The sequence below is a fragment of the Entelurus aequoreus genome, linkage group LG15 (genome assembly GCF_033978785.1).
Source record: "Entelurus aequoreus isolate RoL-2023_Sb linkage group LG15, RoL_Eaeq_v1.1, whole genome shotgun sequence".
NCBI lineage: Eukaryota > Metazoa > Chordata > Actinopteri > Syngnathiformes > Syngnathidae > Entelurus > Entelurus aequoreus.
The window spans coordinates 15,754,554-15,777,785 of NC_084745.1; the positions used below are offsets into that span (position 1 = coordinate 15,754,554).

Here is a 23,232-nt window from a genome sequence, read left to right on the forward strand (position 1 = left end):
TATATATATACATATACATATATATATACATACACACATATATACATACATATATACACACATACACAGACACATATATATGTATATATATACACATATACATATATACACACATATATACATATGCATATATAAATAAACAAATGCACATATACATATGCACATATGCACAAACATATACACATATACATATGCATATATGCATATATTGTACATGTGCATACATGCATATGTGTATATGTATATATGCTGTACATATGCACATATGCATATACACATATACTGTACATATATACACATACATATATCATAATAATGTAATCGATATATAATTGATTATTTTTACTGAATATTAAGAGTATGTAAAAGTTCAATCAGAAATATCAAGCAGCTAAAAGTCAAACATGGATAAGAGTACGGAAAGTGTTTTTCCCATCATTCCTTGCAATGGATTTAAATGGGTATAATATGGTGATGCGACTGTTTTTTTTTTATAATATCCACACAGTTCAGTGAGCTGGTTGTGTTGTGTGACCATGTGTGTTGACTTCTTGTGCTGGTTGACATAGTTTTTCTGCACTCTGACTAGGAAAGGCTGTTTGCATTGAGGTCGCATTGGCTACATTTCAGATAATTGTGTGTGTGCCATGTTGTTCCAGACCACAGCAAACATTACCTCACTTGCCAAAGATTGTAATAAATCTATTTAAAGAAGACAGCCTGCCGTTTCCTTTAACTTGGACACACACATCTATACCTTTGGCCATTAAAAGTCAGTAATGTCCAGGAGTTATCTCACCTTCTGAGTAGCCTCTGGTTTACTAATGGTTTCGAATGTTGTGTAGAATAAATATTACATTTCAACATTTCTCTCATCGAAGATTCGCTTCAGCCCGCGACACATAGTCATTTTGATAGTAGGCTATTATAGCTAATATAGACACTTACATCATGTGTTGCCTTCATTATAAGACTTATATAAGGCTTTTCATTTTTTGCGGCGACAGATTAGTTTTTTGTATTTTTAGTCCAATATGGCTCTTTCGGGTTGCCGACCCCTGGCTTAACTGTTTACAGCTCCTAGCTCCTAGTAGCCCATAGCCTACCATGTTTACCTCTGGTAAATGACTTGACTGAAATGGAAGAAAAGACCAACCTTGTCTGTTTATTGGAGGACGTTTAGATGCTAACTGGCTGTCTGCAATTTTAGACGCAAACCGATATCATCCGATACATGTTTTTTTTTTCTAATTTTAAACCGATATCAGTATAGGATCTGGTCACCCTTAGTGAGAAGACATTGCAGTGCCGTGATAAACATGCAATGATACAAGGTGTGTACTCGCACACCCAAATGAAGTATTCCTATGTGGTGGCTGCACCGCAACAGAACTAACAAAACTCAGGGAAATCCAATTCATTAAAATGTGGATTTATTAATAAGATGTCTCCCCTGTTTGCTTTCATTCCCCGTAAAAAACGAGCTTTAAAGACGCGGAATGAGAAAACAAACACAGCCGTCTGCCTTTCTTGCTTAATGGCGGAGAGATTGACGCCTTGGCGAATCAAACTTCATCTGTGTCATGCAGAGGATTTGAATGATTGATTGAGAAGTTTATTGACATCTTAAAGAATTGAATCCATGTAATGTTTTAAAAAGGCAAATGGATGGCACAAAAAGCCAAAAGGCTTGTTTCCATCGTGGTCCATTAAATATTCATTACATTTGATACATTCAATAATAAAATATATATAACCTGTAACACGTATATAACAAATTACGTTAAAAAAATGGATAAATTATGTACATATACACAGTATACATGTTAGGTGATTTGAAAAACAATACATACAAAAAATGGGGGGGCTGAGGGGGGTATATACACTATGTACATCAGTGTTTTTCAGCCACTGTGCCGTGAGGTACAGTCTGGTGTGCCGTGGGAGATTGTCTAATTTCATCAATTTGGGTTAAAAATATTTTTGGCAAACCAGTAATTATAGTCTGCAAATTATGTGTTGTTGTTGAGTGTCTGTGCTGTCTAGACCTCAGCAGAGTATCCGCGTAATATTCTTTCATATCAGTAGGTGGCAGCCGGTAGCTAATTGCTTTGTAAATGTCGGAAACAGCGGGAGGCAGCGTGAAGGTAAAAAGGTATCTAATGCTTAAACCAAAAATAAACAAAAGGTGAGTGCCCGTTAGAAAAGGCATTGAAGCTTAGGGAAGGCTATGCAGAACGAAACTAAAACTGAACTGGCTACAAAGTAAACAAAAGCAGAATGCTGGACGACAGCAAAAACTTACTGTGGAGCAAAGACGGCGTCCACGATGTACATCCGAACATGACATGACGATCAACAATGTCCCCACAAAGAAGAATAAAAACATCTGAAATATTCTTGATTGCTAAAAGAAAGTAGATGCGGAAAATATCGCTCAAAGGAAGACATGAAACTGCTACAGGAAAATACCAAAAGAAGAGAAAAAGCCACCAAAATAGGAGCGCAAGACGAGAACTAAAACACTAGACACAGGAAAACAGCAAAAAACTCAAAATAAGTCACGGCGTGCTGTGACAGGTGGTCACAGTACACCTACTTTGAGACAAGAGCTATAGTGATGCATGCTTGGTTATGGGTTAAAGTCATATACGACAATTGCCGCAACGACTTTTTACTGTCAACTGAGTTTTGTTTTTTAAGGATATCTGCTGGTGGTGTGCCTCCGGATTTTTTCAACGCCAAAAAAGTGCCTTGGCTCAAAAAAGGTTGAAAAACACTGATGTACATGACACTTTGTACATGACTATGCACATGTTGACTCCAAGAGTGTGCAAAACAGAATGAGAAAATATATATCCACTATAACCACATATAAACCTGTTTGATGCTTCGAAGAGTTGCTGGGATCCATTTTGGTTCAGATCAGGTAGAGGTTGAGCTGAGCCATGATTTTAAGCCAGTTTTAAAATTTAGTAGGTAAGTTTGAATTTTAAGGTCGTGTGGTGGTAAAATAGTAGAATGCATTTTTTCCCATGAGAGTCTTGAATTTGGGGGGGGGGACTCCCTCTCGTGTAGTACCTGTGAGCATCACTTACTCTGGTGAAATAGTTGGACAGGTACTTGGGGACGGTTTCTCTGAGTATTTTGAATACCAGGCACATTGCGATTTGGTGTACTCTTTCGTCAACTCGAAGCCATCCCAATTTGGTAAAGTGGGCTTGAGTGAGGTGAGTCCCGTATGGGAGGTTGAGCAGGAGTCTCACCAGCTTGTTTTGGGAAGTTTGCAGTTTCGTGTTTAGTGGCTGGGGGATACTGGTGAACCATGAGGTGCAGGCGTAGTCAAAATGACACTGTATGAGGGCACCGGCAAGGGTCTTAAGTAGGGATGTCCGATAATATCGGACGATATTATCGGCCGATAAATGCTTTAAAATGTAATATCGGAAATTATCGTTATCGGTTTTAAAAAGTAACATTTATGACTATTTAAAACGCCACCGTGTACACGGACGTAGGGAGACAGTGTTACAAATATGCGCCACACTGTGAACCCACACCAAACAAGAATGACAAACACATTTCGGGAGAACATCCGCACCGTAACACAACAGAAACACAACAGAACAAATATCCAGAGCCCCTTGCAGCACTAACTCTTCCGGGACGCTACAATATACACCCCCCGCTACCCCCTACGCCCCCCCCCCCCCCCAACCCCGCCCACCTCAACCTCCTCATGCTCTCTCAGGGAGAGCATGTCCCAAATTCCAAGCTGCTGTTTTGAGAGGCATGTTAAAAAAAATAATGCACTTTGTGACTTCAATAATAAATATGGCAGTGCCATGTTGGCATTTTTTTTCCATAACTTGAGTTGATTTATTTTGGAAAACCTTGTTACATTGTTTAATGCATCCAGCGTGGCATCACAACAAAATTATTATTAGGCATAATAATGTGTTAATTCCACGACTGTATATAACGGTATCGGTTGATATCGGAATCGGTAATTAAGAGTTGGACAATATCGGAATATGGGATATCGGCAAAAAAGCCATTATCGGAAAGTGCATAATGTTTTTTAACATGCCTCAAAACAGCAGCTTGGAATTTGGGACATGCTCTCCCTGAGAGAGCATGAGTACGTTGAGGTGGGGGGGGTTGGGGGGCGGGCGGGGGGCGTATATTGTAGCGTCCCGGAAGAGTTAGTGCTGCAAGGGGTTCTGGGTATTTGTTCTGTTGTGTTAATGTTGTGTTACGGTGCGGATGTTCTCCCGAAATGTGTTTGTCATTCTTGTTTGGTGTGGGTTCACAGTGTGGCGCATATTTGTAACAGTGTTAAAGTTGTTTATACCGCCACCCTCAGTGTGACCTGTATGGCTGTTGACCAAGTATGACTTGCATTCACTTGCGTGTGTGAAAAGCTGTATATATTATGTGACTGAGCCGGCACGCAAAGGAAGTGCCTTAAAGGTGTATTGGCGCTCTGTACTTCTCCCTACGTCCGTGTACACAGCGGCGTTTTAAAAAGTCATACATTTTACTTTTTGAAACCGATACCGATAATTTTGAAACCGATACCGATAATTTCCTATATTACATTTTAAAGCATTTATCGGCCGATAATATCGGCAGTCCGATATTATCGGACATCCCTAGTCTTAAGTGTACAGTGTTTAGTGGCGGCCCGCCACGAAAGAATTACGTCCGCCACAAAAAAAAAAAAAAAATTATATATATATTTTTTTGTTTTTTGTTGTTTTTTTTGGCATGTTCAGCTTCTCAGGCAAATCATATAGTTGATGTAGATGCCCATATAGGCTGTTCAGATTTACTTTACAAAAGAGAAGTGTAGGATACTTCTCTTGTTGCCTTATTTGTATTTGACCACTACTGTTTTCTGTTTATTTGTTACTGACTGTGGCAGGACACCTCTGCCTCTGTTTCACTTTATGTTGCTGGTAAATAATATGGTTGTAGTAGTAGGCTAAAGTTGAATTATTTAGTATGCACTAACTAAAGGGGCAGAGCTTTAAGAGACATTTTAGCTTTCATATTTTATGAGATATATTTTTTGTAAAAACCACAATTAATAAATATATTTCAGTGAATAACTTATTGTTCAAATCTGTATATAAATATGTACATAAAGTGTTGTAATTATATAGTAAAATGGATGGATGGATGATGGATGGACATTTAAAACAAAACTGTTATTATTAATTAGTAAGTATACATGTTTTGAGCCTTTTTAGAGAAAATCATATCATTGTAGTAAATTATGCAAATTACTCGATGAGGTCATGGTGATCACGCCCATAGCCACGCCCCCACCGCCACAGGTATCTTGGCAGTTTATGGGAAACACTGGTGTATCCCCGTTGATAATCCTGCCCAAAAATATAGTTTTATTATTGATCTTGGTGATTGCTTTTAATGCCATTTTGTCACCCGAGAGAGTGTTGTCAAATATACCACCTTGGAAATGTTTTGCCCCAAGTGCACACGACCCCTTCCCAGATAGGAATTTACACGCCTTCCTCAGCACATTTGCCGCAAAATGAGCGTTTCCGAATGAGTAATGAACACTGGTGATTATTGCCTGAAAGTCAAACTTTTGTTGGGTACCAGGTACTCCATCGACTGGAGGAGCGACCTGGACAGCTACTTTGACATCGACCCGGTGGAGGGCACCGTCTCCACCAACGAGCTCCTGGACCGCGAGAGCGTGGCCTGGCACAACATTTCCATCGTGGCCACCAAGCTGAGTGAGTATGACCACCGTGCTGGATTTAATGCACGTTTTATCCCAGCCAATACTCAATCACGGTTTTTGCGGAAAGGTTTACGGGGCGCCGTAAAGCAGGATAGCGCTCCCTGAGGGACGCCTCAGGCACACTCATCTGAACTGTTTTCATTTTTTAACGATGATGGGGAGCGTCTCTCGCCGCTGAGTTTTACAGCAGATTAATGGCGGACAGAGCTGTCGCCATCGAGCTAATCATCCCTTCTTTTTTTTTTTTTTAAGCGGAAGGAAGTGGAGCAAATTTCTCGGATAAATAAGCAAATCCATCGTCATCAAGTCATCATTTCGGCTAAGAAGCGTCAAAGTCATTATCCCGCGGGCAGGCCGGGTGCTCCATCAAAATTACCCACGCTGTATATTCATTAGGCCCGCAGCTCGCCGTCACCTTGGAAACGGATATCGCCGGCCTCCGTGCAAGGTCACGGCGCCGACGCGCTAATTGTCCCCTGCAAGCGGGCGCACGGCAACCGGCTTTGGTGCGGCGGAATCGGATGGGATGAGGAGTCCAGGAGTACTCGGGGGAAACGTCTGGTCTTCGCCCACCTCCGCCTCGCTCGCACGAGTCCGCCTCCGAGGGAGCGCGGTGGAACATACGAACACATCTTGGGGAAATAATAGAAGGATGTAAACTCGACGCCGCAGAGTTTGCTTCCATCCGACTTGAGAGAGCTCTTGACCTTGGAAGAGATTTGGCAGGACTTTGTGCTGCCGGGGATTGGATTGTGTCATCACCAGCAACAATAAATAACATCCACACAAATAATGCTTCTTGCTGATGAGAAGTCACGGGCAGCGTACCATGGAACTATTGGTGTGGTAATACTTTGAACCATCTACAAAACCCAAAACCAGTGAAGTTGGCACGTTGTGTAAATCGTAAATAAAAACAAAACAATGTTTTGCAAATCCTTTTCAACTTATATTCAATTGAATAGACTGCAAAGACAAGATATTTAATGTTCGAACTGATAAACTTTTTTTTTTTTTTTTGTGGAAATAATCATTAACTTAGAATTTATTGGCAGCAACACATTGCAAACATGTTGGCACAGGGGCATTTTTACCACTGTGATTAAGGCTGAAACGACGCGTCGACATAGTCGACGTCATCGGTTACGTAAATACGTCGACGCCGTTTTTGTGCATATTTACGTCACACTACCGTCATCAGGACCACATCATCTGCAAACAGCAGTGACGCAACCTTTAGCCCCCCGAGACGTATACCCTCTCCGCCATGGCCACGACTCCGCCTAGAAATCCTGTACATGAAAATCACAAACAGGATAGGTGACAGAGCGCAGCCCTGGCGGAGACCAACCCCCACTGGAAACGGATCCGACTTACATCCAAGCACCCGGACACAACTCTCGCTTTGGTTGTACAGAGATTGGATGGCCCTCAACAGGGTTCCCCTCACTCCGTACTCCCTCAGCACCTCCCACAAGATCTCCCGAGGGACGCGGTCATACGCCTTCTCCAAATCCACAAAACCCTTCGGTTCGTGACCTTCAGCTCTCACTGGATCGGTTCGCAGCCGAGTGTTCAGCGGCTGGAATGAGGATTAGCATCTCCAAATCTGAGGCCATGGTTCTCAGCAGGAAACCGATGGTTTGTACAGTCCGGGTAGGGGACAGGACTCTGTCCCAGGTGGAGGAGTTTAAGTATCTCGGGGTCTTGTTCACGAGTGAGGGAAAGATGGAGAAGGAAATCAGCCGGAGAATCGGAGCAGCTGGGGCAGTATTGCAGTCTCTCTGCCGCACTGTTGTGACGAAACGGGAGCTGAGCCAGAAGGCAAAGCTCTCGGTCTACCGAGCTATCTTCATTCCTACTCTCACCTATGGTCATGAAGTGTGGGTAATGACCGAAAGAATAAGATCGCGGATACAAGCGGCCGAAATGAGTTTCCTCAGAAGGGTGGCTGGCATCTCCCTTAGAGATAGGGTGAGAAGTGCAGTCACCCGAGAGAGACTCGGAGTAGAGCCGCTGCTCCTTCGCTTGGAAAGGAGCCAGCTTAGGTGGTTCGGGCATCTCGTGCGGATGCCTCACGAGCGTCTCCCTAGGGAGGTCCTCGTTGCACGTCCCACTGGGAGGAGGCCCCGCGGCAGGCCAAGGACCAGATGGGGGGATTACATCTCCTCTCTGGCCTGGGAACGCTTCGGGATTCCCCAGGAGGAAGTCGCAAATGTTGCTCTGGAGAGGGAAGTCTGGGGGTCTTTGCTGGAGCTGCTGTCCCCGCGACCCGATTCCGGATAAGCGGTTGAGATGGATGGATGGATGGACTACCGTCATGGCGAAGCGCAAAGCAAACGATCAAAGCAGACGATGCGAGCGTTGCGAGCGAGGGGGGAAAAGCATGCCAAAAGTGATCAAAAGTGTGGGAGTATTTCAATAAACGGCCTAATAATGTTGTTGTATGCACACTGTGTCGAGCGGAAATGGCCTATCATAGCAGCACAACGGCTATGAACGAACATTTGAAAAGAAAACCATCAACTAGTCAATCGTCCGCGTGAGCATACGTGGTCATCATTACACAAAAACATAAATGTGTCATTTGTATCTGCTAGGGGTGTAACGGTACGTGTTTTGTATCGAACCGTTTCGGTACGGGGCTTCCGGTTCGGTACGGGGGTGTACCGAACGAGTTTCTAAGCTAAAGCTAACTTTAGCTGCTAAAGTCTTAACAAGCTGCTTTGCTCATTCTGCCTCTGTCTCAGCACGCAGCATTGTCCCACCCACACAACCATCTGATTGGTACACACGAAGCATTATCAGCCAATCAGCAGTGCGTATTCAGAGCGTTACCAGCCAATCAGCAGTGCGTATTCAGAGCGCATGTAGTCAGCGCTTCAGCGTGGAGCAGATAGGTGTTTAGCAGGTGAGCATCAGGCAGCGGACTCTCCCCAAATGATAATAAACACCTCCCAGTCAACTACTAGTAACATCACTATGAGCCCGTTGACCTTCTAGAAACTTAAACTGCAGCTCAGCTCACTCGCAGTCCTGGCTTGTGGTGAAGGCTAATTATCTCTCAGTTCCAGCCACATCGACCCCTTCTGAGCGCCTATTTTCAGCTGCTGGGAATATTGTAAACAAGAAAAGAAGCAGAGCATGTAGACATGCTAACCTTTCTTCATTACAACTGTTAGTCACTCACTGGAATGAGTAGAATTGGTTATTGTGTACTGTGTTGGACTGGATGTTTATTTTGCACATTTTAAAAGCAATACTTAATGTTTACAGTGCTCCAGAATATTTAGATTGGCACTTTTTTGTATTGGATGTTTATCTTTATTATTGCACATTTTAGCAAATAAGCAATACTTTCACTTTTGTTGAAATGTTTACACTGTTGTTACAGAATATTTCGTTTTACACTTTTTTGTATTGGATGTTTATCTTTATTTTTGCACATTTTAAAGCAAAATAAGCAATACTTTTACTTTTGAAATGCTTATGCTATTGCAGAATATTAAGATTTGCACTGGATGTTGACTTTTATATTTGCACATTAAAAAGAAAATAAGCTACTTTTAATTTTGTTAAAGGTTAAAAGTTTTAAATGTTTACATTGTTACAGAATATTTAGTCATGTTGTTGTCAATGCTGACTGAGTGGCCATACTTCTTTTTTTTGTAAATAAAAGCCATGCCTTTTGAAAAAACTGGCCTACATTTATTTTTTCATCTTCATTTTGAATAAAAAAATAATCGGTAAAAGGAAAAATAATCTATAGATTAATCGAAAAAAATAATCTATAGATTAACCGATTAATCGGAAGAAAAAAAAAGATCTATAGATTAATCGATAGAAAAATAATCGTTAGCTGCAGCCTTAACTGTGTTACATGGCCTTTCCTTTTAACAACACTCAGTAAACATTTGGGAACTGAGGAGACCAATTTTTTAAGCTTTTCAGGTGGAATTATTTCCCATTCTTGCTTGATGTACAGCTTAAGTTGTTCAACTGCCGGCGGTCTCCGTTGTGGTATTTTAGGCTTCATAAAGCGCCACACATTTTCAATGGGAGACAGGTCTGGACTACAGGCAGGCCAGTCTAGTACCCGCTCTCTTTTACTATGAAGCCACAATGTTGTAACATGTGGCTTGGCATTGTCTTGCTGAAATAAGCAGGGGCGTCCATGATAATGTTGTTTGGATGGCAACATATGTTGTTCCAAAACCTGTATGTACCTTTCAGCATTAATGGCGCCTTCACAGATGTGTAAGTTACCCATGTCTTGGGCACTAATACACCCCCATACCATCACAGATGCTGGCTTTTCAACTTTGCGCCAAGAACAATCCGGATGGTTCTTTTCCTCTTTGTTCCGGACAACACGAAGTCCACAGTTTCCAAAAGCAATTTGAAATGTGGACTCGTCAGACCACAGAACACTACCATACCATACCAACTTTATTTATAAATCCCTTTAAAACAATTCTACTTTGCATCAGTCCATCTGAGATGAGCTTGGGCGGCGGAGTTTCTGGGTGTTGTTGATAAATGGCTTTTGCTTTGCTTAGTAGTTTTAACTTGCAATTACAGATTGAAGTGTTGATACCAACCAAATTTAACCCCCCGCCCCCTCCATATCCAACACCCCGGATTATAAATAATGTAAATAATTAAATGTATATACTCTGATGATTATCTTGTGCGATGACTGTATTATGAAAATAGTATATATCTGTATCATGAATCAATTTAAGTGGACCCCGACTTAAACAAGTTGAAAAACTTATTCGGGTGTTACCATTTAGTGGTCAATTGTACGGAATATGTACTTCACTGTGCAATCTACTAATAAAAGTTTCAATCAATCAATCAATCAGATGTAGCGACAAACTGTAGTTACTAACAGTGGTTTTCTGAAGTGTTCCTGAGCCCATGCGGTGATATCCTTTACACACTGATGTCGCTCTTTGATGCTGTACCGTTTGAAGGATCAAAGGTTCGTAATATCATCGCTTACGTGCAGTGATTTCTCCAGATTCTCTGAACCTTTTGATGGTATTACGGACCATAGATGGTGAAATCCCTAAATTCCTTGCAAAGGCTGGTTGAGAAATGTTGTTCTTAAACAATTTGCTCACGCATTTGTTCACAAAGTGGTGACCCTCGACCCATCCTTGTTTGTGAAAACTGAGCATTTCATGGAAGCTGCTTTTATACCCAATTGTGGCGCCCACCTGTTCCCAATTAGCCGGTTCATTCGTGGGATGTTCCAAATAAGTGTTTGATGAGCATTCCTTAACTTTCTCAGTCTTTTTTGCCACTTGTGCCAGCTTTTTTTGAAACATGTTGCAGGCATCAAATTCGAAATGGGCTAATATTAAAAAAACAAAACAAAGTTTACCAACTTGAACATTAAGTATCTTGTCTTTGCAGTCTATTCAATTGAATATAGGTTGAAAATTTGCAAATCATTGTATTTTGTCTTTTGTTAAGATTTACACAACGCGCCAACTTCACCGGTTTTGGGTTTTGTAAAGGTCACAAACCGTAGGAAGAGGATTTATTCGGCGGCTTACCTGACACATAAAACGTGACAAATTTAGGGCGTGCACTAAAGAGTGTCGAATATCTTAAAATGTGTTTTGTGGCACTTTCTACTTTGACCACCGACTCGGTTGCCACGTAGAGTGGCGCTTTCAATCATTTTCAGCAGACTGCATTGCAAAAGGATTAACCACACCTCTTCTTCTCACACGAGATCCACCCAGGAAGGGAGCCATACGAGTTCCTTCCCTACCGTACAATTCCTAACAGCACTTGTTTACACTTGCACAATCCAATATGCTTAAAAAAAAGGAGCAGGAAGAAGTAGAGTTTATTCAATCCTAACTAGGGTGGTGCAATATAATGGTACTAATACGGAATCAAAACAGGTACTATACAGTCTTTGAAAAATACATCTATTTTTTTTTCCACCGTGGTGAAATTGTTGGTAATATGAGCCGAGGCGAATGACGCGAGTCAACACACACACACACACACACACACAGCACTTACAAGTGGAAACATTGTGAAGACAGAAGAGGGAGAATGGATTTATGTTGGCTTTAAACCTAACGATAAAGGTGAAGCTATAAACACTGAAGCACCGCTCTGCAAGAGGTGCTTTAAAGCATAGCTGGCTAGCAGCTAACGTCCGTCCACAGTGTTTTAGCTACTTCTAAATCACTAATCCTGGTCTCCATGGCGACAAATAAAGTACGTTTCTCACAAGTATCATCCCTGCAGGACGAGGAATAGCTAAACATGCTTCACTACACACCGTAGGAGGATACAATAGCTAACTGCTAACAGCAAGCTAGCGCTCCTGAATGTAAACAAATGAGTGGATCTATACAGATAGACTGTAACGAGTACAATAGCCATATAAAGTCGATACTACAATGATTACATCTATATTTTTCATCATTATAACATATTATGTAATTGTTTTAATGTTATAAATTTAGGATACACCGGAGACCTTAAATTATGACCAATGTATGATCCTGTAACTACGTGGTATCGGATCGATAACCAAATATGTGGTATCATCCAAAACTAATGTAAAGTATCACACAACAGAAGAATAAGTGATTATTACATTTTAACAGAAAAGTAGGTAGAACATGTTAAAAGAGAAAGTAAGCAGATATTAACAGTAAATGAAAAAGTAGATTAATAATCCATTTTTTACTGCTTGTCCCTCATAATTTTGACAAAATAATAGAATGAGAAATGACACAATGTGTTACTGCATATGTCGGCAGCTAATTAGGAGCCTTTGTTTGTTTACTTACTACTAAAAGACAACTTGTCTTGTATGTTCACTTTTTTATTTAAGGACAAAATTGTTTGTTGATTGCAATAAGAAACATATGTTTAATGTAGCATAAGATTTATATGTTAAAATGAAGCCAATAAGGATTTTTTTTTTTGTGGTCCCCTTTATTTTTATATGAATTAAAAAGTATCTAGACCAGTGGTTCTTAACCTTGTTGGAGGTACCGAACCCCACCAGTTTCATATGCGCATCCACCGAACCCTTCTTTAGTGAAAAATAAAGTGTTGTTTTTTTCAAATTTAAGACAAAGTTTTATGTTTTTGGTAACACTTTAGTATGGGGAACATATTCTAAGTAACAAAGACTTAATTTAGAGTTTTTTGGACACTAGGGGAACATATTCTAAGTAACAAAGACTTAATTTAGAGTTATTTGGTTAGGGTTAGAGGGTTAGGGTTATAATAAGGCCATGCCGAATAAGGCATTAATAAGTACTTAATAATGACTAGTTAAGAGCAAATATGTTACTAATTTACATGTTAATAAGCAACTAATTAATGGTGAATATGTTCCCCATACTAAAGTGTTACCATGTTTTTTTCACTGGTGCACAAAATGAACCGTGCATGAACATCACCTTGTTCAAACAACAAAACCAACACAGTGCATAAACTCACAACAAATTACACACCTGCAAATCAGTCTGACTTCTGCTGTTGCCGTATCCGTAATACGCCGATAGGGAGAAGTTTTTATTTACACGATGAATCGGGTGTGTCTTGACCTCCGCCGAATCCCTGAGCCCGACTCACCGAACCACTAGGGTTCGATCTAACCCAGGTTTAGAACCACTGATCTAAACACATTTTGGTTCTGGTATCAAAATATTGGGATCAGGACAACACTAATTGCAACCTAGCCCCCATGGCACATGAGAGAACACATTCATACATAAATACATCAATCAATCTGATACAAACATGTGTTACATGGTTTAATGACTAGGACTGTCTTTGACCAAGGATTTCCGTCGTCAAATCTGATTTTTTTTTTGGGTCATTAATCGTATGTTCAAATATTTTTGTTTTCAAATCATTGTATTCTGTACGAATTACACAACGTGCCAACTTTGGTTTGGTTTTTGTAGGATGGGTGGCACGTAGGCTGTCAATCACATCTACACATGCGCCAAAGAGACGTTCGAGAAGGGAAGGACTTCATAAACAGGAGCTATTATGCAACATTATATTTCTGTTAAACCAGTGAGTGAAAACATACTTTTTTCTAAACACTTTTTTGTAACATTACATTTCAATAATGGCAGTGTTTCCCACACATTCATTTATTTGTAGCGGCCCGCCACGAAAGAATTAAGGCCGCCACAAATGTTTTATTTTTTTATTTGTTTTATTTTTTTGTCCTGTCCAGCTTCTCACGCAAATCATATAGTTGATGTAGATGCCCATATCGGCTGTTCAGATTTACTTTACAAAAGAGAAGTGTGGGATCAAGATTTTTGGAGCTCTTTGTTCAGTGGATCAGATGTTTGATGAAGCTTTGTGTCTATCTACCACCACTACTGTTTTCTGTTTATTTGTTACTGACTGTGGCAGGACACCTCTGCCTCTGTTTCACTTTATGTTGCTGGTAAATAATATGGTTGTAGTAGTAGGCTAAAGTTAAATTATTTAGTATGCACTAATTAAAGGGGCAGAGCTTTAAGAGACATTTTAGCTTTTATATTTTCATAAGATATATTTTTTGTAAGAACCACAATTAATACATATATTTCAGTGAATAACTTATTGTTCAAATCTGTATATAAACATGTACATAAAGTGTTGTAATTATATTGTAAAATGGATGGATGGATGGACGTTTAAAACAAAACTGTTATTAATTAGTAAGTATACATTTTTTGAGCCTTTTTAGAGAAAATCATATCATTGTAGTAAATTATGCAAATTACTCGATGTCATGGTGACCACGCCCATAGCCACGCCCCCACCGCCACAGGTATCTTGGCAGTTTATGGGAAACACTGAATGTTGCATGTAACGGTACTGTAACGGACCATGCAGAGGGCGGGATATAATACTGCACAAAGCCCCGTTGTTCATATTTTTTTATGATAATAACTTGATTGACAATAACAAATGAATGAAAAATAATCAGCCCGGTCTATAATTTTACTCCACATATTAATTTAGCTTAAGTGTGTCGTCTGAATCCATTTTAAGGAAGGGGTTGTTGAAACTGAAAGACAAACTTTTTTTTTTTTTTTTCAGACTTCTACAACAATAATGACAGAGCATTTTTTTAGCTGCAAAACGGATCACCCACTTAGTTCTTCCTTAGAACAAAAAATGGAGTTCTTTTTCTGGCCCAGCAGCGTGAAACTGTTTTTTATTTTTTAGACCAGGACTTTTCTCGCTGAGCTGTTTGGGGTTTCCTCAACACCCAGAGGAATTTGGTGGAGTTTTCTGCTTACCTCAGACTGTTTACTCGCTCACTGTCGGAACAACAAATCTGTTCATTTGGCCTTAGACATAACAGAAGGTAGTTTAGCAAGTTTGAAAAGTGTTTTCCTCGTTTTTCTCAAGCTGCTACATCTCCTGCCAAAGTCTTCAGACAACATTTTTGGTCCGTGTCGGGGAGCTGGGAGGACAGTGCCTGGAGCGGGGCCATGCAAAATGTTTTAAACTACCAATAAAAGAGCTGGAATTACGTATGGTTTATGCATTGCTAAAAACTTTACAAGACTAACTTTAGTGATTTGATAGGTGTCAATTTTTTTTTTAAATTCTCTCTTTTCATTTTCACATTTCACTTTGCGATAGGGTTGTCCTGATCCCAATATTTTAGTACCAAAATATATGTTGATACATTAAAGGCGACCACAAAGAATTGCATTATTGGCTATATTTTAATCGAATGCTACATTGAACATACGTTTATTATTGCAATCAAATAACTTTGGCATTAAATAAAATAGTGAACATACTCGACAAAGGCTCCTAATTTGTCTGATGACATATGCAGTAACATATTGTGTCATTTTCCATTCTATTATTTAGTCAAAATTATGAGGGACAAGCAGTAGAACATTGATTATTAATCTACTTATTCATTTACGGGTTATTTTCTGTTTTAAAATGTTCTATTCTGTTAAAATTTAATATTCACTTATTATCCTGCTGTTTAAATGAAATTGCATCTTTATAGCTCCACCTTTATCGTTTGTTTCAAAGCCAAAATACTTCCATTCTCCCTCTTCTGTCTTCACACTGTTTCTGCTTGCAAGTGCTGTGTGTGCGTGTGTCGACTAACATGCGCCGCGGCTTGTATGCCAGCATTGTCAACGCGACGCACATGCCGATGAAAAAAATAAAAGTAACATATTTTCCGGACTATAAGGCGCGCTTAAAATCTTTTTTTTTTTTTTTGCTTCTCAAAACTAGCGCCTTATAACTCGGTGCACCTAATGTAAGGAATAATTCTGGTTTTGCTCACCGACCGCGAAGCAATTTTATTTGGTACATGGTGTAATGATAAGTGTGACCAGTAGATGGCAGTCAAACATAAGAGATACGTGGTAAGGTATGATGGCAATATCAGTCATGTAAACACCATGTTATGTTCCATTGAAAATATAGAACATTAAACACGGCGCTCAAAAGTCAATCAAAAATGTTTTGGTACGACTTTGGTAAGCTATGAAGCCGCACCGCTTGATGGATTATCGGCACATTAAACATATGAGTATTATTATGGTGTGTGTATAAGGTAAGACATATTATCTGGCGTTTTGTTTCGCAATATTATGCAAAAGCAACTTTTCTTACATTCTGGTACCTGCTGATCTGTATTTGGGATCTGCATACATCTTGAAAAATTGCACGTGTCTGCCTTTGTAGTCCGTGCTGACGCAGTAGTCGATAAGCTTCTTCTTTTTCCTCTATCTTCTTGTTATGGGACATTCATCCTCTGTTGTTGCCATTTCTAATATAAAGTAGTGTAAAGTTCTTATTTATATCTGTCAGTAAACTCGCCATGAAAGCGCTAAAACATACCGGTGTAGTAAGTTTACATTATTCACCCAAAGAACTTTAGTTATTAGAGTTCCGGTCGGACGGTTTTTCACGGGACACTTCTTCCACCCCCATCCTTGCACGCTACACCGCTACAACAAAGATGACGGGGAGAAGACGCTGTCGAAGGTGAGTCACGTAAATAAGACCGCCCACAAAACGGTGCATCCTGAAGCGACTGTCAGAAAGCGGCTTGAAGATGATCTGTAAAACATAATCTATGCAACATTTAGACCAACATGTTATGTAGACCACAAGGAAGTGCTTTACATTTAGAAAATAATAAATAATTAATATGACTCCTTTAATGTGCCTTATAATCCGGTGCGCCCTAGGGTCCGGAAAATACAGTACCGGTCCTTTTCAAAAGCAGTATAGTACCAATTTTAATCCGGTATATCGTACAACCCTACTCTGCCACGTGCAAACTTACAAGTCGATCGACAATTTTGTCTCCGAGTGTATTTTTAAATTTTTAAATCTTCATCAACCGTCCACCAGCGTCATCCCTCACTAGTCAACAGAGTACAAGTGAGTTGAGCATTTGTACTCTCTCAGCTCCGTTGAGTTTTTCCCCTACTGTTCCAGGTGGGCCCCAAGAGAGGCGAGCGTGCTGGCTTCCGAGCTAAAAGCCTGGTTTATTCGCTCGATAACTCAGGGTTTGAAGGGCCCACTGATCTGTTCCGCCACTGGTCCATATAACAACTTCTTTATATCCACATCTTGCAACCCGTTGTTAAAAGGAAAGGCCATGTAACACAGTGGTAAAAATGCCCCTGTGCCAACTTTTTTGCAATGTGTTGCTGCCATTAAATTCTAAGTTAATGATTAATACCCCTAAAAAAATTAAGTTGCTCAGTTCGAACATTAAATATATTGTCTTTGCAATCTATTCAATTGAATATACAGTATTTTCCGCACTATAAGGCGCGCCGGATTATAAGGTGCACCGTCAATGATTGGCCTATTTTAAAACTTTGTTCATATATAAGGCGCACCGCATTATAAGGTGCACCGCATTATAAGGCGCATAGAAAAGACGCTACAGTAGAGGCTGGGGTTACGTTATGCATCCCGTAGTTGTGAGACCTTTTGGGGCTCAATATTGGTCCATATATAAGGCGCACTGTCAGCTTTTGAGAACATTTGAGGTTTTTAGGTGCGCCTTATAATGCGGATAATACGGTAATTTGAAAAGGTTTTGCAAATCATTGTATTCTGTTGTTATTTACGATTTACACAACGTGCCAACGTCACTGGTTTTGGGTTTTGTAAGATGGGTGGCATGCAGGCTGTCAATCGCATCTGCACAGGCGCGAAAGAGACGTTCGAGAAGGAAAGGACTTCGTAAACAGGAGCTATGATTCAACATTATATTCCTGTTGAACCAGTGAGTGAAAACAACATACTTTTTCCTAAACACTTTTTTGTAACATAACGTTACAATTTTGTTGCAAGTGTGTTTTAGTGGGGGGGGGGGGGGGGGGTTCTGTAACGCAGTGGTCCCCAACCACTGGGCCGCACAAGAAATTTTTATTTTTATTTTATTTTATGAAATCAACATAAAAAACACAATATATACATTATATATCAATATAGATAAATACAGTCTGCAGGGATACAGTCCGTAAGCACACATGATTGTATTATATCCCGCAGAGGGCGGGATATAATACCGCACACAGCGCCTTTGTTCATAATTATTTATGATAATGACTTGATAGACAATAACATGAATGAAAAATATTCAGCCTGGTCTATAATTTTACTCCACATGTTAATTTAGCTTAAAGGGAAACTTCGGTTTTTTTCAACCTGGGCCCTGTTTTCATAATTTTTTCTGTATATGTGAGTGCTGGATAAAACATTTTTTGAGGTCGCGCCAGTATTGAGCAGGGCAGGCAGCCTCCAGCCCAGCTAACGCTCGTACACAGGGCAACTGGCTCTCGTCAAAATTCGGCCTATAAACATGCATTTTTTTCACACTGACAGGCTCAGATAGTTACAATGAGTGTCCGACAACATACTAGAAAGGAGAAATTAACGTATGTCTCTACCTTTAGCTGGAGATCGCTGTTTGTTGTGAGCTGTGTCCAAATCTCACCACGCTACAAATCTCGTTCCGAAATCTCGCGATAACTCGCGACAAATGCAATTTCATCCACGTCGTCCACATCAGGCAAAAATTCAGCCATGACAGACAAACAAACAAACTTTTCTATAAAACTAAAATAACAGTCTTCGGTAATCCAACAGAAAATCACTTCAGTCATCTCTCTTCACCTCAGTCAGGTAACTGTTTTTCCACCGGTGTTTTGTCGCGAGTTATCGCGAGATTTCGGAACGAGATTTGTAGCGTGGTGAGATTTGGACACAGCTCACAACAAACAGCGATCTCCAGCTAAAGGTAGAGACATACGTTAATTTCTCCTTTCTAGTATGTTGTCGGACACTCATTGTAACTATCTGAGCCTGTCAGTGTGAAAAAAATGCATGTTTATAGGCCGAATTTTGACGAGAGCCAGTTGCCCTGTGTACGAGCGTTAGCTGGGCTGGAGGCTGCCTGCCCTGCTCAATACTGGCGCGACCTCAAAAAATGTTTTATCCAGCACTCACATATACAGAAAAAATTATGAAAACAGGGCCCAGGTTGAAAAAAACCGAAGTTTCCCTTTAAGTGTGTCGTCTGAATCCATTTTAAGGAAGGGGTTGTTGAAACTGACGGACAAACTTTTTTCTGTTTTTTTTGCAGACTTCTACAACAATAATGACAGAGCATTTTTTAGCTGCAAAATGGATCAACATTAGCAATAGGGCTGTGAATCTTTGGGTGTCCCACGATTCTCGATTCAAAAACGATATTTTCCCTATTCAAAAGGATTCTCTATTCATTCAATACATCGGATTTCAGCAGGATCTACCCCAGTCTGCTGACATGCAAGCAGAGTAGTAGATTTTTGTAAAAAGCTTTTATAATTGTAAAGGACAATGTTTTATCAACTGATTGCAATAATGTAAATTTGTTTTAACTATTAAATGAACCAAAATTATGACTTATTTTATCTTTGTGAAAATATTGGACACAGTGTGTTGTCAAGCTTATGAGATGCGATGCAAGTGTAAGTCACTGTGACACTATTCTTTTTTAAACATTTTTATAAATGTCTAATGATAATGTCAATAAGGGATTTTTAATCACTGCTATGTTGAAATTGTAACTAATATTGATACTGTTGTTGATAATAATCATTTTTGTTTCACTACTTTTGGTTTGTTCTGTGTTGTGTTTGTGTCTCCTCTCAATTGCTCTGTTTATTGCAGTTCTGAGTGTTGCTGGGTCGGGTTTGGTTTTGGAATTGGATTGCATTGTTATGGTATTGCTGTGTATTGTTTTGTTGGATTGATTAATTAAAAATAATAATAAAATTAAAAAAAATAAATAAATAAATAAAAATACTTTTTTTTTTTAAAAAATGAGAATCGATTCTGAATCTCACAACGTGAGAATCGCGATCCGAATTCGAATCAATTTTTTCCCACACACCTAGTTAGCAACGTTAGGCGGAAAATGAACGAAACAGGAAACGTCCGACAGGAAAACGCGGAGAAAAACGACGCATAGGAGACAAAAAGCTACACAATCGTCTATGATTTTTCAGGAAGTGAACCATCACTCTCCCCTCACCCCTGAAGCCACGGAACGTATATGCGGATTCCCCCTCCCCCCCAAAGGGAGATTCGTCCATTTGTCTTTGCTAGGCGCCGCAGTCATGCAGAAACAAAAAAATAGAGCGCCATCTGCAGCTCTCCAGAGAGGCAGCAAGCAGAAGGTGCACCGGAGCCTTTTGGCCTCCTCTCCTCCCCCGGCGGGGATTTAGTGGCGCCTAACGAGGAGAGGGGAAGATCACTGGCGTGAACTAATAACCCTGCCCCCCAAAAACTAATTCCAGCAATTTCCATGTCGTCGTGCTGGCATTTCCACGCTTTGCCTTTGCTAGCGCTTATTTACTGCGGATACGTTCGAATAGAGCCGCCGTTTGCATGCGCTGTGTTTATTTCTATTAAAAAGGAGGTTTAATTTAAAAAAGTGATAAGCAGTAAAAAAAAAAAAATAATAATAATAAAAGCTTGAAAGGCCGCACAGGCGTTCTGATTCATAAAAGTAAATAGAGCGTGTGTTATGAGGCTCAGGGTGACGCTACAGGGAACTACGATGCAATAGCGCCATCTAGTGGTTCATTGCTGTTAATGGGGGAGCTATACGTCCACAGGACCACTTTTTATTTGTTCCTTTCATTCCTAAAGCAGACTTTAAGGCCTACAAAGTGTTCAGGACCTCGGCGCCGTAGCTCCGAGCAAATCCCCGAGTCGGCACCTGGCTCCGGGAAGATTGGTTTGCCCCATCAAGGTCAGGAGCGGGTTACCAACTGAGCTGGGGGGGCTTGCATCCTCAATCCCCTTGAGTCGACTCGGCAATACCCCCCCACACACACACATACGCATTAAGCAGAGCAAAGCCTATTCCCACATCAAATCCGTAAAGTTTACCTTTCTGCGGCTCACATATAAAAAGAACATTTCCCCTCCACAGTGATGGAACACTGTCTCTCCCGGGGGCTCCGCCCCAAACCCCCGCTCTCCCCTCGCCATCATTAAGATGGGCGACATGTCTTTGCACTTAAAAGAAAAAAAAATGTTTCATAAAGCGAGAGGAGCCTCCGCAGAGTCCTTAATGAAGAAGCCAAGACGCCCTCATGGATGCTGGGCGTGCTCGCGTTGATCATCAATCAAGAGCGTCGTAAAACACCAGCATCTGGACGCTATTTATATTTTGGGCAATGCTCCTGACATTAATGGCCGGCTCCATTAAAAATGGTAGGTCATCGCAAGGAGGCTGACTGGACCGTACCTGAATCCTGCAACAACCATCAGGCCGCAGTACCTCATCTCCCCACACAATGTCAGTGTTACATTCTGCCGTTTTAACAGTGCTCCTTCTCTGACGCCTTTCTATCCGTCTTTGTCGTCCAGACAGTCCAGTTCTGACCAGCCGGGTGGCCGTCTCCGTGCACGTGTTGGACATCAACGAGTTCCCCCCCGAGCTGGCCAGCCCGTACGAAAGTTTTGTGTGCGAAAACGCCAAAGTTGGACAGGTAGGTCACGGATTATGACTTTCTTGTGGACACTGAATGCAACATTTTGGACGACTGCACAAAGCAAACTCTATAAATCCAGGGGTGTCAAACCACGTTTTCGTCACAGTTATGGCTAACCCGGGCCGGGGGTCGGCAACCAAAAATGTTGAAAGAGCCATATTGGACCAAAAATAAAAAATACAAATCTGGAGTGGTAAAGAATTAAAAGCCTTTTTATACAGTCATGGTCAAACGTTTTCATACACTTGTAAAGAACATAATGTCATGGCTGTCTTGAGTTTCGAATCATTACTACAACTCTTTTTTTTTTGTGATAGAGTGATTGGAGCACATACTTGTTGGTCACAAAAAAAAAAAAATTAAGTTTGGTTCTTTTATGAATTTATTATGGGTCTACTGGAAATGTGACCAAATCTGCTGGGTCAAAAGTATACATACAGCAATGTTAATATTTGCTTACATGTCCATTGGCAAGTTTCACTGCAATAAGGCGCTTTTGGTAGCCATCCACAAGCTTCTGGTTGAATTTTTCACCACTCCTCTTGACAAAATTGGTGCAGTTCAGCTAAATTGGTTGGTTTTCTGACATGTCAAGTCAAGTCAACTTTATTTATATAGCACATTTATGACAACTTTTAAATTGAACCAAAGTGCTTTACAGGTTAAAAAAAGCATGGAGCAAAAAACTAAACAAAAAAAAACAAACAAAGAACATAAACAATGAATGAGCTGAACAAGATAGTGCAAAAGCAATACGGTAAAAGGGGTCGAATAAAAAGTAAAAATTTGCTGAGTAAAAATAAAAATAATAATAATAAAAGTGCGACAAATTGAAAAATAAAACTAAAGCGAAGGGGTGTGGGGGACTAGAAATGGTGGCCTAGTGGGCGGACTCAGCTCAGGTCAAAGGCCATCGAGAAGAGGTAGGTCTTAAGAAGGGTTTTGAAGACCCCCAGGCTCTGGGCTGACCTAATGTGGAGGGGAAGGCTGTTCCAGAGCTTAGGGGCAGCAACGGAAAAGGCTCTGTCCCCTCTGGTCTTTAGCCTGGATCTGGGGAACGCCAACAGCAGTTGGTCAGCTGACCTTAGGGCTCTAGATGAGGTATGATGATGCAGAAGCTCGGTCAGATATTGTGGGGCCAGACCATTTAGGGATTTAAAAACAATTAAAAGTCATTTAAAATCAATGCGGTGACGGACAGGGAGCCAGTTGAGTGAGGCCAGGACTAGGGTGATGTGCTCGCGTTTTTTGGTGCTGGTGAGGAGACGGGCAGCCGCGTTTTGCACAAGCTGCAAACGGCGGAGTGATGCCTGATCAATGCCAGCGTACAGTGAGTTGTTGTCTGTGATGAAGGCGTGGAAAGCAGTCTCCAGGTCGCTCTGGGAGAGATAGGCC

At 40.7% G+C, this 23,232-nt stretch overlaps 1 protein-coding gene across 1 annotated transcript in view; it reads left to right on the forward strand.

Annotated features, from left to right (window-relative positions):
- Window positions 1-23,030, forward strand: part of LOC133629857 (cadherin-12-like) — a 312,919-nt gene extending 289,889 nt beyond the window's left edge. Inside the window, exons 8-9 of the mRNA XM_062020904.1 lie at window positions 5,632-5,768; window positions 21,713-23,030. Of these exons, the coding sequence (XP_061876888.1) occupies window positions 5,632-5,768; window positions 21,713-21,852 (277 nt within the window). The 3' untranslated portion in view covers window positions 21,853-23,030. The remainder of the gene's footprint in view (window positions 1-5,631; window positions 5,769-21,712) is intronic.
- Window positions 23,031-23,232: the final 202 nt, after the last annotated feature.